Below are 17,043 nucleotides of genomic sequence, written 5' to 3' on the forward strand. Positions count from 1 at the left end.
CATTTTCGCCAATGTAATTTCTTGCAAAATTATAGTACAATATCCCAAGCTAGGTACTGGCTTGTATATTGACTGTTACGATATATAATACACAGTATACAGTACAGATTCATCATAAGGATCCTTCATATTACCCATCTATAATTATACTTCATCTCCTTCCCCACCATTCTCTTATTAACCCCCAGAATCCACAAATCTGTTCTCCATTTCTATAATTCTGTCATTTTAAGAGTTTGCAGGGCTTCCCTGATAGCTCAGTTAATAAAGATTAACTCCTGCAATGCAGGAGACCCCAGTTCGATTCCTAACAAAAGCAGAAGATATTAAGAAAATGTGGCAAGAATACACAGAAGAACTATACAAAAAAGATCTTCATGACCCAGATAACCATGATGGTGTGATCACTCACCTAGAGCCAAACATCCTGGAATGTGAAGTCAAGTGGGCCTTAGGAAGCATCACTACAAACAAAGCTGGTGGAGGTGATGGAATTCCAGTTGAGCTATTTCAAATCCTGAAAGATGATGCTTTAAAGTGCTGCACCCAATATGCCAGCAAATTTGGAAAACTCAGCAGTGGCCACAGGACTGGAAAAGGTCAATTTTCATTCCAATCCCAAAGAAAGACAATGTAAAGAATGTTCAAACTAGCACACAATTGCACTCATCTCACATGCTAGGAAAGTAACACTCAAAAATCTCCAAGCCAGGCTTCAATAGTACATGAACCATGAACTTCCAGATGTTCAAGCTGGATTTAGAAAAGGTAGAGGAACCAGAGATCAAATTGCCAACATCCACTGGATCATCAAAAAAACAAGAGAGTTCCAGAAAAACATCTACTTCTGCTTTACTGACTATGCCAAAGCTTTGACTGTGTGGATCACAATAAACTGTGGAAAATTCTTAAAGAGATGGGAATACCAGACCACCTGACCTGACTCGTGAGAAATCTGTATGCAGGTCAAGAAGCAACAGTTAGAACTGGACGTGGAACAACAGACTGGTTCCAAATTGGGAAAGGAGTATGTCAAGACTGCATATTGTCACCCTGCTCATTTAACTTATATGCAGAGTACATCATGAAAAATGCTGGACTGGAAGAAGCACGGCTGGAATCAAGACTGCCAGGAGAAATATCAATATGCAGATGCACCACACTTATGGCAGAAAGTGAAGAGGACCTAAAGAGCCTCTTGATAAAAGTGAAAGAGGAAAGTGAAGAAATTGGCTTAAAGCTCAACATTCAGAAAACTAAGATCATGGCATCTGGTCCAGTAACTTCATGGCAAATAGATGGGGAAACAATGGAAACAGTGACATACTTCATTTTCTTGGGCTCCAAAATCACTGAAGATGGTGACTGCAGCCATGAAATTCAAAGATGCTTGCTCCTTGGAAGAAAGGCTATGACCAACCTACACAGCATATTAAAAAGCAGAGACATTATTTTGCCGACAAATGTCCATCTAGTCAAAGCTATGGTTTTTCAGTACTCACATATGAATGTGAGAGTTCGACGATAAAGAAAGCTGTGTGTCGAAGAATTGATGCTTTTGAACTGTAGTGTTGGAGAAGACTCTTGAGAGTCCTTTGGACTTCAAGGAAATCAAACCAGTCCATCCTAAAGGAAATCAGTCCTGAATATTCATTGGAAGGACTGATGCTGAAGCTGAAGCTGAAACTCCAATACTTTGGCCACCTGATGCAAAAAAAAATGACTCATTGGAAAAAACCTGATGCTGGGAAAGATTGAAGGCAGGAGGAGAAGGGGACTGCAGAGGATGAGCTTGGTTGGATAGCATCACTGGCTCTATGGACATGAGTTTGAGCAAGCTCCAGGAGTTGGTAATGGACAGGGAAGCTTGGTGTGCTGCAGTCCATGGGATTGCAAAGAGTTGGAAACGACCAAGCGACTGAACTGAACTGAAGAGTGTTGTGTAAATGGAATCATGCAGTCTTTATGGGTTGAGTTTTTTATTCACACAGTTCTCTGACGATTCATCCAAGTTTTGGGGTATATCAACAGTTTTGTTCCTTTTTATAACTGATTGCTGTTTCATGATATGAACATACTTCAGTGTATTTACTCAGTTTCAGAAAAACATCTATTTCTGCTTTATTGACTATGCCAAAGCCTTTGACTGTGTGGATCACAATAAACTGTGGCAAATTCTGAAAGAGATGGGAATACCAGACTACCTGACCGGCCTCTTGAGAAACCTGTATGCAGGTCAGGAAGCCACAGTTAGAACTGGACATGGAACAACAGACTGGTTCCAAACAGGAAAAGGAGTACGTTAAGGTTGTATATTGTCACCCTGCTTATTTAACTTACATGCAGAGTACATTATGAGAAATGCTGGGCTGGAAGAAGCCCAAGCTGGAATCAAGATTGCTGGGAGAAATATCAATAACCTCAGATATGCAGATGACACCACCCTTATGGCAGAAAGTGAAGAGGAACTAAAAAGCCTCTTGATGAAAGTGAAAGAGGAGAGTGAAAAAGTTGGCTTAAAGCTCAACATTCAGAAAACTAAGATCATGGCATCTGGTCCCATCACTTCAAGGGAAATAAATGGAGAAACAGTGAAAACTGTCAGACTTTGTTTTTTTGGGCTCCAAAATCACTGCAGATGGTGTTTGCAGCCATGAAATTAAAAGATGCTTACTCCTTGGAAGGAAAGTTATGACCAACCTAGATAGCATATTCAAAAGCAGAGACATTATTTTGCCAGCAAAGGTCTGTCTAGTCAAGGCTATGGTTTTTCCAGTGGTCATGTATGGATGTGAGAGTTGGACTGTGAAGAAAGCTGAGCACCAAAGAATTGATGCTTTTGAACTGTGGTGTTGGAGAAGACTCTTGAGAGTCACTTGGACTACAAGGAGATCCAACCAGTCCGTCCTAAAGGAGATCAGTCCTGGGTGTTCTTTGGAAGCAATGATGCTAAAGCTGAAACTCCAGTACTTTGGCCACCTCATGCAAAGAGGTGACTCATTGGAAAAGACTCTGATGCTGGGAAGGATTGGGGGCAGGAGGAGAAGGGGATGACAGAGGATGAGATGGCTGGATGGCATCACTGACTCGATGGACATGAGTCTCAGTGAACTCCGGGAGTTGGTGATGGACAGGGAGGCCTGGCGTGCTGCGATTCATGGGGTCGCAAAGAGTCGGACACGAGTGAGCAACTGAACTGAACTGAACTGAACTGAAAGGACATCCAGGTTGTTTGTAGTTTTTGGTTATTGTAAATAAAGCAGATATAAATTTTCATGAAAAACAAGAAGGAATGAAATCTGGTCACATGCTACAACATGGGTGAACTTGAGGAGATTCTAGTAAGTAAAACGAAGCCAGCACAAAAAGACAAATACTGTATATCCTATTTATATGAAGTGTCTAAGAGTAGTCTAATTCAGAAACAGAAAGTAGAATGGTGGTTGCTTGGGGCTGGGAGGAAGAGGAAATAGGGTGTTGTTGAGTAGGCAGAGAGTTTTTTCATTTTTGCAAGATGAAAAAGTTCTGGAGATCTATTTCACAACATTGTGAATATACTGAACACTGATGAATCATACACTTAAAAATGGGTCAGATGATACATCTTATGTTATGTGTTTATTTATTTATTTTTTTTTACCATAGTAAAAGTAAGATAGTTCAATGTTTAGTCCACTTATTTGGTTTCACAAATGAGGAAACGAAAACTGAAAGAGGTTATGTGACTAAAGCAATATCACACAGAGATATTGGTGTGATATCTCTTTAATATCACACCCCTCTTTAACTAGTGTTAAAGCCAACTCTTTTGACAACTGTCACTAATGAAAGCTAACAGGATATAAAATCGGGCAATTAGATTAGACAATTCCAAATAAAGCCTTCATAGTGAATCCATTGGAGAAGGAAATGGCAACCCACTCCAGCGTTCTTGCCTGGAGAATCCCAGGGACGAGGGAGCCTGGTGGGCTGCCGTCTATGGGGTCGCACAGAGTCAGACACAACGGAAGCAACTTAGCAGCAGCAGCAGCAGTGAATCCATGGCTAACATTTTTTAAAAGTGGAAAGAGTTCAATTTTCTGAGAACAGAATTTTATCTACAAGGAAACATGGTTACTTTTTTACCTTCAAAAACTTTGCTTGGAGTTGCATTAATACATCTATTCTTCTCCGTTCTTTTAGTTTGGTCAAAAGCTTCTTTTGCCAAGGATCACATTTTGGCTTAATCTAGTGGACAAACACATACACACAACTTAAATATAACAGAATGGTTCTCAATAAAAGTTGCAAATAAAGAGAACCAAGGACTTTCTGAAATGGGATCTGGCCTCAGTGGTAGTTTTCTAGAGCATGTGAAGTCTTGGCAAGGGTCTGTGTGGATTCTCAGGTCTGTGGAGGGAGAGGGCAACAGCAGTTCCTACTGGTACCTGGCCTGAGACGCAGTAGCTCCATCTAGAATGACACGGCACCATTTGCTGGCAGAAGGGACCTTAAATCCATCAGTGTTGGGCACTGCACTAACTTTATGGGGCAAGAGAAGTTTGCCCACAAAATCTCCTTGTGGCTCCACATGTAAAACTTCACCTTTCATGTTAGCAAGCTGTATTTCAAAAATTAGTTCTTGAGTACGTCAATGTACTCATAACTTTCAAATTTAGATCTAGCTCTAAGCTCCAGCCTGTTATATCCAACTATCTCCTTGATATTTATACTTGAATGGCAAGTATAATAATTTAAAACAGAAAGTCCAGCTTTCCTTACACCAACCACCTATTTGCCCAAGCCCCAAATTTAGGAATAACCTGTGATTTCTCTGCTTTCCTTCCATCCATCTTTACCACATAAGATGTTTCCTTCGTGACACAGTTGATCCTCATTATTCATGGATTTTGTATTTTTGGATTTGCCTACTCACTGAAACTTCTTTGTCATTCCCAAATCAATACAGAACTTTCCTGAACATTCATGGACATGCACAGGATGGTTGAAAAGTTCAAGTCACCCAACCCCACATTCCCAGCCGAGGACAAACAAGGTGACATTCACCTATTTACTACTTATTTGAGTGTGTACTATAAACAAATGTTCTTTTTATGGCCTAATTAGTGCCAGGTTTTTATACTTTTTGTGCTTTTCATTAGTAATTTCACTATTTAAAATGGCCTCCAACAGGGGGCTGAAGAGCTGTCTAGTGTTCCTAAGTATAGGAAGGCTGTGATGTGTCTTGTAGAAGGACAAGTGTTCAAAAAGCTTCGTTCAGGTATGAGTTATAGTGCTATTGGCTATGAGTTTGATGTTAATGAATCAACAACATATATTGAATAAAGTCTCTTCAAATAGAAACACGTATAAAACTAGTTATGTATCGATCAATTGATGAACCTAACCTTTTATTTCCCCTATGAAAGTGGTTTAGGATTTGTTAATTCAATATTTGTGGCAACTTTACAGAACATAACTCCCCTCAAACAATGAGAATCAACTGTATTTACCACTATCTCAAATCAACTCATTTAACCTACTCACTTTTGAATAATTGTGAATTGTGTCTCTCCAGCACCATGGGCCATGTATGACACACAGAATGCAGTCAGTAAACAGTTCTGGACTAAAAAACTGTATTTACACAATTCAAGTATAACTTTGAATGTTCTTTATTCTTGCCAAGTAGCCCAGGTCACTAACAACAAGGAGTTCTGACTCAATCAGATCAGATCAGATCAGATCAGTCGCTCAGTCATGTCTGACTCTTTGCAACCCCATGAATCGCAGCACGCCAGGCCTCCCTGTCCATCACCAACTCCCGGAGTTCACTCAGACTCACGTCCATCGAGTCAGTTATGCCATCCAGGCATCTCATCCTCTGTCGTCCCCTTCTCCTCTTGCCCCCAATCCCTCCCAGCATCAGAGTCTTTTCCAATGAGTCAACTCTTCGCATGAGGTGGCCAAAGTACTGGAGTTAGAGATGGGCAAAAGAATATGTGAGAACTTCCAGAAAAGGTAGATCAGCCTGGCTAACTTCAACAGACTCAAGGCAGGAAGGAGCTGGGGGATGGTGGTACACAAGGCCAGGTTTTCTAAGCCGCCTCTCCTAAGTCAGGCAGGCACCTACCCTTGCTCCCAGGGCACAGTTTGTTGAGGGCATTGAGGAGAGGGGATAGTAGGCATCTGATAGACCGGATGCTGCCAGGTTGTCTGGCCTCCCTGGAGAACACTCTGTGACATGGCTGACATCATTTACAAGTGACCGTCACCACAAGGCTCCTTACCTTTATAAAGGAAGTCCAGTTGGCTCCCTTTTTCAAGGCCCTACGAGGTCCTGCCAAATTCAAATTTTCCACTTTAGCTATCCCAGCATTATAGTCTGGAAACGTTTGCATTCTCTGTTGTTCCATGAAGATGCTTTGAAATTTTGGGGAAACCTAAACAGGATGGAGAAAAGAGAAGCCCAGGGGCAAAAAATAGTCTCAGGCTGAAGGCAATTTCAAGAACAGGTACTGACTGCCTCTGAAAGAGTCTTGGAGTCAAACTATTTTATACAACATGATTCTGTGACAGTAATAGGACTTAAATGTAAATACCTGAGGGGCACATGCTTTCCAGTCAGCCTATTACTATAATTATGTGTGTGTTACTTGTTCTGAATACCCGCTCCAAAGATTGGAAATAATGTAATATATTTATTTATATATATATTTAAATGGACCCTCAATGGGCAGTAGATTGTCTTTCTTTGGGAATACATTCCCTTTTCCTGACCACCTGGTAAATGAGAAAATTTAAGGGTTAGATAAATCCTGCGCCCAGAAGCCTGACCAGGACATTGCTAGAGAGAAGAGTCCAGAGGCTGGGACCTGTTAAAACTCCTTACGGTACATCAATCATACCCCTCGCATCTCAGTTCCAGACTGAGGCTTTCTATGATATAACTGCCTACTGCTAAGATGCAGACACTGCGTGCTCCCTTCTTGGGTAGACCCAGCCTCCCTGTGCAACTGCCTTTATCAGTGCACCAGCCACCTGCATCACGACTTCCTCAGTGCAAGGAGAGCTTGTGGAGGGAATCTCAAGAATCTACCCCATGTTGATGGTTGCAAAACAATGTGAATGCTCTTACTACCACTTAGCTGTACACTTAGAAGTGGTTAAAAGGGTAAATCTTATGTATATTTAATTACAGAGGAAGAGAGAGAACCTGACACACACTAGGGCCTGAAAAAAAGTTTCCGGAATGAGTAAGTTCAATGAGACACAGAGCTAAAGATTCTTCCAGTTAATGCTGGTACTTTCCAGGCTGTGTTATCCAATACTATTGCTCCTAGCCATACGTGGCTATTTAACATTTAAATGCGAATTTATAAAAATTAGATAAAATTTAAAATTTAGTTCCTCATTTACACTACCCAGTGTTTCACAGTCACATGTGACTGACTAGTGGTTACCACATCAGACAGACACAGATCATACCCATCAGTGCACAAAGTTCAATGAGATGGTGCCAGTCTAAGCTAGAGTGGCAAACTTTTTCTTAAAGGGCCAGATGGTAAATATTTTAGACTTTGAAAGCCACATGGTCTCTGTTACAACTACTCAATGCTGCAGTTACAGTGTGAAAGCAGCCACAGACAGTACATAAATGAAAGGGCATGGCTGTATTCCAATAACACTTAGCTTTAACAAACACTAGGAGGTGGGCTGCGGGCTGTAGTTTGCTGACCCTGCTCTAGGGCTTTGGAAAACTAAAATAAACACTCTTCCTGTTTATAGAAATTTGTCCTACACAAAAAAATGTGTTGTAATGTGATTATCTTGGGAGTACAATTAGCACTGCACATAATACTGTTACAAGAAAATCAAAAGTGGAAACTCTCTCTATGTGAAGACAAGCTGTTCTTTGGGGAGAAGGCTGCTCTGTGGGAGAGTTCTGCAGCCTCAAGTTCTTTTGTTATCACTGATGACAGTCTACTGTGCCATAACCTATCTTTATTTATTTGGACTCTTTTCAACACTGTCTTGGTCTGATTCTGGTTTGGGTCTATCATAATACTTGCTGATAATGAATGAGGGTGAGGATACTCCCATAGAAGCACTCTATACTGAAGACAGTGCTGCTACTGATATGAAAAGAAAGACAAAAGCTAAACATCACCACCTTCAAAGAAACCAGAGGACATGTGATACCACTGGTTCCAGTGAGCTTTAAGAGTCCGTGTTACATAATAAAAGAAATAATCCCAGTAAAACAATGCTGGAACAAATACACATGGATGTGAAACTTCAAGGTAAAAGTAAATGGTGATATAGTAAGTAAGTAAGTAAGTAAGTGGTTCCTTCTTACACAAAGGGTGTTCAAAAACATACAGATTTGATCTTTGCCTTTTTGGATTAATCAACTTATTATTTTTACCTAGCAAATACATATATGTACAAATATTATACACCCAGATCTAGAAAAATATCTTTTTGTTGAAACTCTGGCTAAAAAGTTTATTATTGTAAATTTGAGGTTCTCTGTGTATAATCCTATTTTTTTCCCTTTGAAACAAGTTCTAATATGGCTTTGGATAATATGATTTTTTTATTCAAGGAGGTGCAACACCATGAGACAGCAGACTATGACTGCTTAACTTTAAAAATCACTACACAATATACACTGTACTGAATATAAAGCATTTTGCCAACTGAAGAGCTATTGGTACACTTTCTGAGAATCAAAGGGCTTTAGACACTAGACAACTCCATACTAAAAAAAAATGCCAAATCTTGGCTATGTTTACATCATCTATTATGGACTACAACCTACCATTTTCTTTAAATTCTGCAGAAAAATAATCCTACAATCCCTCTGGGTTGGATATTCAAGGGTTTCAAAATTCTAACAGAGAGAAAGTTCAACCGCTAGTCTAAATCTCACTATTACTATTATATTTTATCACGGCAGTGTGAATATCCAACTTCATGACAGATACTAGTATTTTCTTTCATGAACACCTATATTTGCATTAAGAAAGAATCCATAAAGTACCAAGGCAAAAAGTTCTGTCTCCTTAGAAGCATCGCTCAGCTCTTCCACGTCATAAGAGATACTGAAATGCGAGAGCAGAAGCCTCAGCTGAGGTTTCAGTTCTTCTGTTTCTGTTGTGTGTTGGGGCAGAACGAAAGCAGTTTCTGTTCTCATTGGCCCTGAAAATATCCAAAATCAAGAGCATTAACACCAATGAATACCGGTCTCAGAGAGAAAAAGGAGAGTCCTTTGAGAAAACTGAAGTCAGGGCCTCTTCCATGGATGGTGAGGGCCATTCTGCTTCATGCCCAGCCTTCTCTGCCACAGTTTGTAAACTGCACACACTCAGCCAGGCCTATCTGACGAACTCCTGGTGCTGGTTTTCTGGGGGAGGTAGTTAGGACTCCCCCTTCTCGTAGCCTGCAGGAGAAATCCAACAGACCCTTTGGGGAATGACTTAGTGAGAACAGAACTACCTGTAGTCCTTTGGGGTAGACAAAGAATATGACTTCCAAGTTAACAAATCAGGAGAAGCTGAGAACGTTCACCTCCTTTCGCCTGGCTCACTCTTACACATCTCTAAGCACCCAGATTGGACTTCCCATTTGAGATACCTTCTCTGATTCCCCACAACAGGGTTGGCTGCCTCTCCAGGTGCAACTGGTAAATTCATCACTCAGAGTAAAAACCTGATCAGATTTCTAAGTCATCTGTAACATAAGGTAAGGGTAAGAAGACTATTAAATTGATTCAGATAAGGGAAGTCTCTAAAGATCATGTAAAACTAAAAAGGAAGGGACTCTGCTCAATGTTATGTGACAGCCTGGATGGGAGGGGGATTGGGGGGGAGAATGGATACATGTATATGTACGGCTAAGTCTCTTCACTGTTCACCTGACGCTATCACAACATTGTTAATTGGCTATTAACCAATACAAATGTTTTTGGTATTTAAAAAAAATAGAAATGAAAAGTTTTCAATCCTGGGGAAAAAAATGAAGGTGACCTTAGTGATCACTTGATCTAAAAGGCTTATTTTGGAGATGAGTAAATTGAGGCCCAAGGAGATGAAATGACTTAAACATGTAGGCTCACAGTGAGGCTACAACAGAATAGGCCTAGAGCCCAGTACTCCAAACTTCAAGTTTATTGCTTCCCCCGCCCCTTAATTGTCTAGCTATAAAGATGGAGATAATAATTTCTAAGAGAAGTATTTGTTATTTTTTTCCACCAGAAAATATTAGATTAACACTTGTTAATTAAGAAGATAAAACTTTTGGAAATTCCCTGGCAGTCCAGTGGTTAGGATTTGGTGCTTTCACCACCGGGGCCCAGGTTTGATCCCTGGTCAGGGAACTAAGATCCTATAGACTGCATGGCATGGCCAATTTTTTTTTTAAGATATAATTTTTTGGTACATAGAAAAATTTCAAGCAAAATCAGGTGCACACGTGAAAAATCACAATCTTTTCTCCACATTTCCTAAGGGGAAAGAAGACTTCTTACCTGAAACACTGGCATTCGTAGAGTCTGGAGATGCAGAACCCTGGATGTCAGGGTCAGTGTCATCAACAGGAAACTTTTCATTTTCCTGACCAACCTCAGGGACTTCGTCAACAGCTACACTCAGAGCTTTGGAGATGGGTAAATACTGGAGAGCCTACAGAAGGGGACAACCAAGGGGCTACATGTCAATTCAGTTCTCAAAGAATCTTCAGACTTTGTTTCAGGAGCAGCTCTTTGGTTTGACAGAGGAGGAAAGAGGCGGAGGTGGGTCTCAGTAATCTGCTCAATCATGAAGGGCTAAATCTGGAGCTAGGGACCTTGTGTTGTCATCCAGGCAGGCCTACCTTGATCAATGACCCATAATGAGCAGGGCATCATGTGAGGTGCTAGAGATACAAAAATAAGTAAGACATGGACCAAATTCAAAGAGTTCAGAGTTTAGTAGGGGACCAGGACTTAGAAGCAGATCATTACTATGCCATGTGACAAGGGAGAGATGATTCAGAGGTAGACCCCACAGTGACTGATTGGGGAAGGGTTGATGTCAGGATGATGGCCAGGAGTCATGGTTGGTGGTATCACTAAGATGAGGTGTAGTGGAGTAGGAAAAAATTAGGTGGTAAAACAGCAATCTTTCTAAAACAGAATGTGGTCACATCACTCCGTTCTGATGCCTGTATCTTGCAGTAGGGCCTCTCCTCTGTGACTCTCTTTACTTTGTGATTATACTTATCACATTGTATTTAAGTTGACTTAAATACAACTTTAAGTTATATTTAAGGACTTTACTTGCCCTTTTTCCTATCATCCTGTGACTCACATTTTGTTGCTGCTGTTCAGTCACCAAGTCATGTCCCACTCTTTGTGAACCCATGGGTTACAGCACTCCAGGCCTCCCTGTCCCTCACCATCAGCAAAGATTATATACTCCCATTGGCCCAGGATATGTCCCTGGCATAAATTAGACCCTCACTAGAGGTTGCTGAATAAAAAAAGTGGATCTACATTAGAGAGCATAAATCCAGAACAAGAGGCTGAAAACAAGAAATCATAGAGTGAATACAAAATAGTGTAACAGAGACATCTTTGGGTAAGCTAAATGGAGTGATTTCATTACAGCAAGGTTCCAAAAGAAAAATACTTTCAAAGGTCTCAAAGAAAAAAGCTAGTGACCCATTACTTTCCTGTTGTTTATAAGGCAGATGGAATACAGAAACTGACAACCTCAAATTAGGTGGCAGGTGTGAAGAAAACAATGTCCTGACCATCCTGGGAAGGCAATGCATCGCCATGTAACTGTTTCACGTACCTGCACATAGTGGTGAATAATCTTGAGTGAGTGTAGGTGACACACTAACCAATTTGTGTAAATAGTCAGGTCTTCCTGTGTCACTAAGTTAGGAGTGTTCTTTTTTCCCATAAGGAAGTTTTCTCGTGCAACAGACAATCGATCAGCTCTCTGAAGAGCATCATTGTATTCCTGCATAATGTAGACAACTTGTTTCTGTTTAAGAGAGATGCCAAGACAGAAGCTGATGATTTGCAAGCCTTATTCTTTGTGTCATTTGCTTCCAAGTATAGTGTATTACTGTTTGGGAGCCAAATAAGCTCTTGTAATATTAAAACTCTTTCACATTTTGAATTTGACTAATAAGGACAGCAATCAGTCATATTCTCACAACTCTGAAGGAAACTGACCCTAGCAAAGAGTCAGTGCATAAGAAAATTTAGTAACTGGAGTTGGCTTCTTAGATTTTTTAGCTATAGCCTATGAAGAAAAATAAATTTTCTATAATATAAAGCCACCCTCAAATCTCATTCTTAAAAATAGTACCATTATCTTCTGCCACAGGGAGAAATGGCAAGTAAGGGCATCCATTAGTTCCTTTACCATCTTTAACCACCACTTAAAGCATCGACAAGATATATTGTTTGTGGAGATGTAAACTGGTGCATCTAGTGATAATATGAAAACAGTATAGAAATTTCTCAAAAAAGTAAAAATAGAACTACCATACTGATAACAGCCACTATGGAGAAGAGTAAGGAGATTCCTTTAAAAACTAGAAATAAAAGTACCATATGACCCAGAAATCCCACTACTCGGCATATATCCTGAGAAAACCATAATTTAAAGAGACACATATATCCCAATGTTCATTGCAGCACTATTTACAATAGCCAGGACATGGAAGCAACCTAGATGTTCATCGACAGATGAATGGACAAAGAAGTTGCAGTACATATATGCAACGGAATATTACTCAGCCAATTAAAACAGGAACAAATTTGAGTCAGTTTAACTGAGGAGGACAAACTTAAAATCTATTATACAGTGTGAATTAAATCAGAAAGAGAAAAACAAATATCATATATTAATGCATATATTTATATACAGAATCTATAAAAATGGTACTGATAAAACTATTTGCAGGGCAGAAATAAAGACAAAAACATAGAGAATGGATTTGTGGACATAGTAGGGGAAGGAGAAGGTAGGATGAATTGAGAGATTAGCACTGAAACATACATTGCCATGTTTAAAACAGATAGCTACTAGGAAGTTCAGAGAAGGCAATGGCACGCCACTCCAGTACTCTTGCCTGGAAAATCCCATGGACGGAGGAGCCTGGTAGGCTGCAGTCCATGGGGTCGCTAAGAGTCAGACATGACTGAGGGACTTGATTTTCACTTTTCACTCTCATGCATTGGAGAAGGAAATGGCAACCCACTCCAGTGTTCTTGCCTGGAGAATCCCAGGGATGGGGGAGCCTGGTAGGCTAACGTCTATGGGGTCGCACAGAGTCGGACACGACTGAATTGACTTAGCAGAAGCAGCAGCAGTAGTAGGAAGTTGCTGTATAACACAGGGAACTCAGTCTGGTGCTCTGGGATGACCTAAAGGAGTGAGATGAGGGGCTGGGAGGGAGGCTTCAGAGGGAGGGGATATATGTATACTTATATCTGATTATTGTTGTATGCAGAAACCAACACAATATTGTAAAGCAATTATCCTCCAATTAAACATAAAAATTAAAAAAAAAATAGAACTACCATGTCATCCAGCAATCCCATTTTTGGGTATATATATCAAAGAAAACAAAATCAGTATTTTAAAGCGATATCTGTATTTCAACATTCCATTGCAGCATTATTCATAATAGTCAGATATGAAAACCTAAGGGTCCATCAACAGATGGATGAATGGATAAAAAAAATGTGGTAAAAATACATACAATGGAATATTATTCAGCCACGAAGAGGAGGGGAATCCTAATATTTGTAATAACATGAATAAATCTGGAGGACATTATGCTAAATGGAATAAGCCAGACAGAGAAAAAGACAAATACTGTGTGGTATCCCTTTATATGGAGTCTTAAAAAAAATGTCAAACTCAGAGAAGCAGAGAATAGAACAGTGGTAACCAGGGACTGGGTCTTCGGGGAAAAGGGGAGATGTTGGCCAAAGGGTACACATTTACAGTTTATGTAGCATGACTAAGTCTAGAGATATAATGTACAGGCATGATGACTAAATAAATAATAGCATTGACAACGTTAATGACCATTTTGTTTCATCATAGAAAATAGCCCATTGATTCTGTTCATGGGCTTCCTACCTTGTAAAAAGGATAAAGTTGCTCCATGATCTTACTGTGATGGCAAAATCTCTTCCACCTAAGCATGTGTAAATATTTACTCTGGGCCAGCTGGGTAATTCTCTCTGTATAATGCTTTAACAACAACAACAAAAATTAACGAGAATACAATTAGGAAGGAAGGAAGGAGGGGTGTTCTCAGTCGTGACTGACTCTTTGCGACCCAATGGACTGTAGCCCGCCAGGCTCCTCTGTCCATGGGATTCTCCAGGCAAGAATACTGGAGTGGGTTGCCATTTCCTCCTCCAGGGGATCTTCCCACCCCAGGGATTGAACCCATGTCTCCTACATTGGCAGGTGGGTTCTTTACCAACTGCACCATGGGAAGACTGGATTAAACCTTAAGAACAGAAATAATAGGAAAATAAGTTTGGCTGTTTTTAAAGGATCTACCAATACTTTCTACATGAAGATCATAAAATTAAGAAACCTGGCTCAATATACCATTCAAATTTAAATAGATATTTTGTCAATCCAACAGATTATAATTTCATCTATCAGTTGTTGAAATTTTAACAGTGACATAAAAGCCTATAAAATTATCTAAAGCTAAGCTTAAAATTTTTTTAAAAACTGAAGTTTATGAATCTAAAGTACAAAGAACATTATAAAGGAGATTATAGCTTTTAACCTTAGATCAAGAATTTTACTTATACTTAAGTGTAGTCAAATGGAGAAGGCAATGGCACCCCACTCCAGTACTCTTGCCTGGAAAATCCCATGGATAGAGGAGTCTGGTAGGCTACAGTCCATGGGGTCACTAAGAGTTGGATACGACTGAGCAACTTCACTTTCACTTTTCACTTTCATACATTGGAGAAGGCAATGGCACCCCACTCCAGTACTCTTGCCTGGAGAGTCCCAGGGACGGGGGAGCCTGATGGGCTGCCATCTATGGGGTCACACAGAGTCGGACATGACTAACGCGACTTAGCAGCAGCCACAAGTGTAGTCAAATAAGCCAATTTTTAAAAAATGTTATTTCTGATAAAAAATAATACTGCTATGATGGAATAAGTAGGATCAGATGCACCCTTCTATCATAAACCATTAGAAAATAGGGCAAATTACACAAAGCAACTGTTTACTGACATGCAACAACAGGCAATGCAGAACTCTTGTCCTTGAGAGAAAGGAAACAAATGAAATGAGCTCTGGTTTTCTGTCTGAAGAAGGCAGTTTTTGAACTAGAATAGGAAATCAGAGCATGATGGTCTCTCTGAGTTAAGGATAGAGAAATCAAATTTGGAAAGTTGAGTCAGCTGGAGTTGACAGGGCAGAGTAATGGAGAGGAGAAAGTTATGCAAAAAAGGGCTCCAGAAACCTACACAGAGATTTCTGAGTTCTTTGCTGACTATTAAGCACTGCATTGCAGAGGGTGGAACTCCTTGAGGCTGTGCAAAGAATATCAAACTAGGGAATTGTAAACGGAACATTTCTCAGAGTTCAGACAGAACTAGAAGACGTTCAACTTTCAATCTGACAGAGTAAAGAGTCCTCACTAAATACCTGGGGCATTCAGCAGAGACACAAAAGGGGTGACAATTTAGTAAGAAGAATAAACTATGTCTGGAGTAAAAGTTACTCTAAACCTGCTCTAGGAAAGCTTCAAGACCAAGCCTTGTAAGTGTGAAACTGATCTATAACTTAATTGCCTGCTAGAATGAAGTATAACATCCTTAAAGGAATATAAAAAAAATCAGCATTCAGCAATGTAAAACTGCAATGCCTAGCCTCTAGGAAAAATTACTAGACATGCAAAGAAGCAGAAAAATATGACCTATAAGATGGGGAAAAATTAATGAAGAGAAACAGGCCCAGAAATGGCACCAGTGATAAAATGAGCAAACAAGGACTTTAAAGGAGTTTTTATTACTATGCTCAGTATGTTCAAGAATTGAAAGGAAAATGTGAACATAATAGAGAAATGAAAAATAGTTTAAAAAGTTAAATAGAGCTTTTAGAAATGAAGACTACAATATATGAAATAAAAAATTCATTGGATAGGATTAACAGCAGATTAGAACTGGACATGGAACAATGGACTGATGCAAAATTGGAAAAGAAATATATCAAGGCTGTATATTATCACCCTGCCTACTTAACTTATATGAAGAGTACATCATGCTAAATGCCAGGTGGGATGAATCACAAGCTGGAATCAAGATTGCCAGGAGAAATATCAACAACCTCAGATATGCAGATGATACCACTCTAATGGCAGAAAGTGAAGAGGAATTAAAGAGCCTCTTAATCAGGGTAAAAGAGGAGAGTGAAAACCTGGCCTAAAACTCAACATTCAGAAAACTAAGATCATGGCATCTGGTCCCATCACTTCATGGCAAACAGATGGGGAAATAATGGAAACAGTGACAGATTTTTTTTTTTTTTCTGAGCTCCAAAATCACTGTGGATGGTGACTGCCCCCATGAAATTAAAAGATGCTTGCTCCTTGGAAAGAAAGCTATGACAAACCTAGACAGCACATTAAAAAGCTGAGACATCACTTTGCTATATACATATAGTCAGTGCCATGGTTTTTCCAGTAGTCAGGTATGTAGTGAGAATTGGACCATAAAGAAGGCTGAGTGCAGAAGAATTGATGCCTTCAAATTGTGGTGCTGGAGAAGACTCTTGAGAGTCCCTTGGACAGCAAGGAGATCAATCCAGCCAATGCTAAAGGAAATCAGTCCTGAATATTCATTGGAAGGACTGATGCTGAAGCTGAAACTCCAATACTTTGCACATCTGATGGGAAGAGCTGACTCATTGGAAAAGACCATGATGCTGAGAAAAATTTAGGACAGGAGGGGAAGGGGGCAACAGAGGATGAGATGGTTGGATGGCATCACAGACAAAGGACATGAGTCTG

At 39.9% G+C, this 17,043-nt stretch overlaps 1 protein-coding gene across 6 annotated transcripts in view; it reads right to left on the minus strand.

The window, feature by feature from the left end:
* LOC109563840 (uncharacterized) overlaps positions 1-17,043 on the minus strand; it is a 205,093-nt gene that overhangs the window by 153,022 nt on the left and 35,028 nt on the right. For 5 of the 6 annotated variants that reach the window (XR_011568321.1, XM_070795501.1, XM_070795500.1 and 2 more), the window contains exons 5-10: positions 14,133-14,246; positions 11,820-12,014; positions 10,511-10,664; positions 9,026-9,183; positions 6,270-6,422; positions 4,126-4,227 (exon numbers count right to left, since the gene is read on the minus strand). Coding sequence is in view for 5 of the 6 variants with exons in the window: in XM_070795501.1 (XP_070651602.1) it covers positions 4,126-4,227; positions 6,270-6,422; positions 9,026-9,183; positions 10,511-10,664; positions 11,820-12,014; positions 14,133-14,246 (876 nt within the window). In the remaining variant the exon portion in view is untranslated. The remainder of the gene's footprint in view (positions 1-4,125; positions 4,228-6,269; positions 6,423-9,025; positions 9,184-10,510; positions 10,665-11,819; positions 12,015-14,132; positions 14,247-17,043) is intronic. The other variant, XM_070795502.1, reaches the window with a different exon arrangement.

The sequence above is a fragment of the Bos indicus genome, chromosome 9 (genome assembly GCF_029378745.1).
Source record: "Bos indicus isolate NIAB-ARS_2022 breed Sahiwal x Tharparkar chromosome 9, NIAB-ARS_B.indTharparkar_mat_pri_1.0, whole genome shotgun sequence".
NCBI lineage: Eukaryota > Metazoa > Chordata > Mammalia > Artiodactyla > Bovidae > Bos > Bos indicus.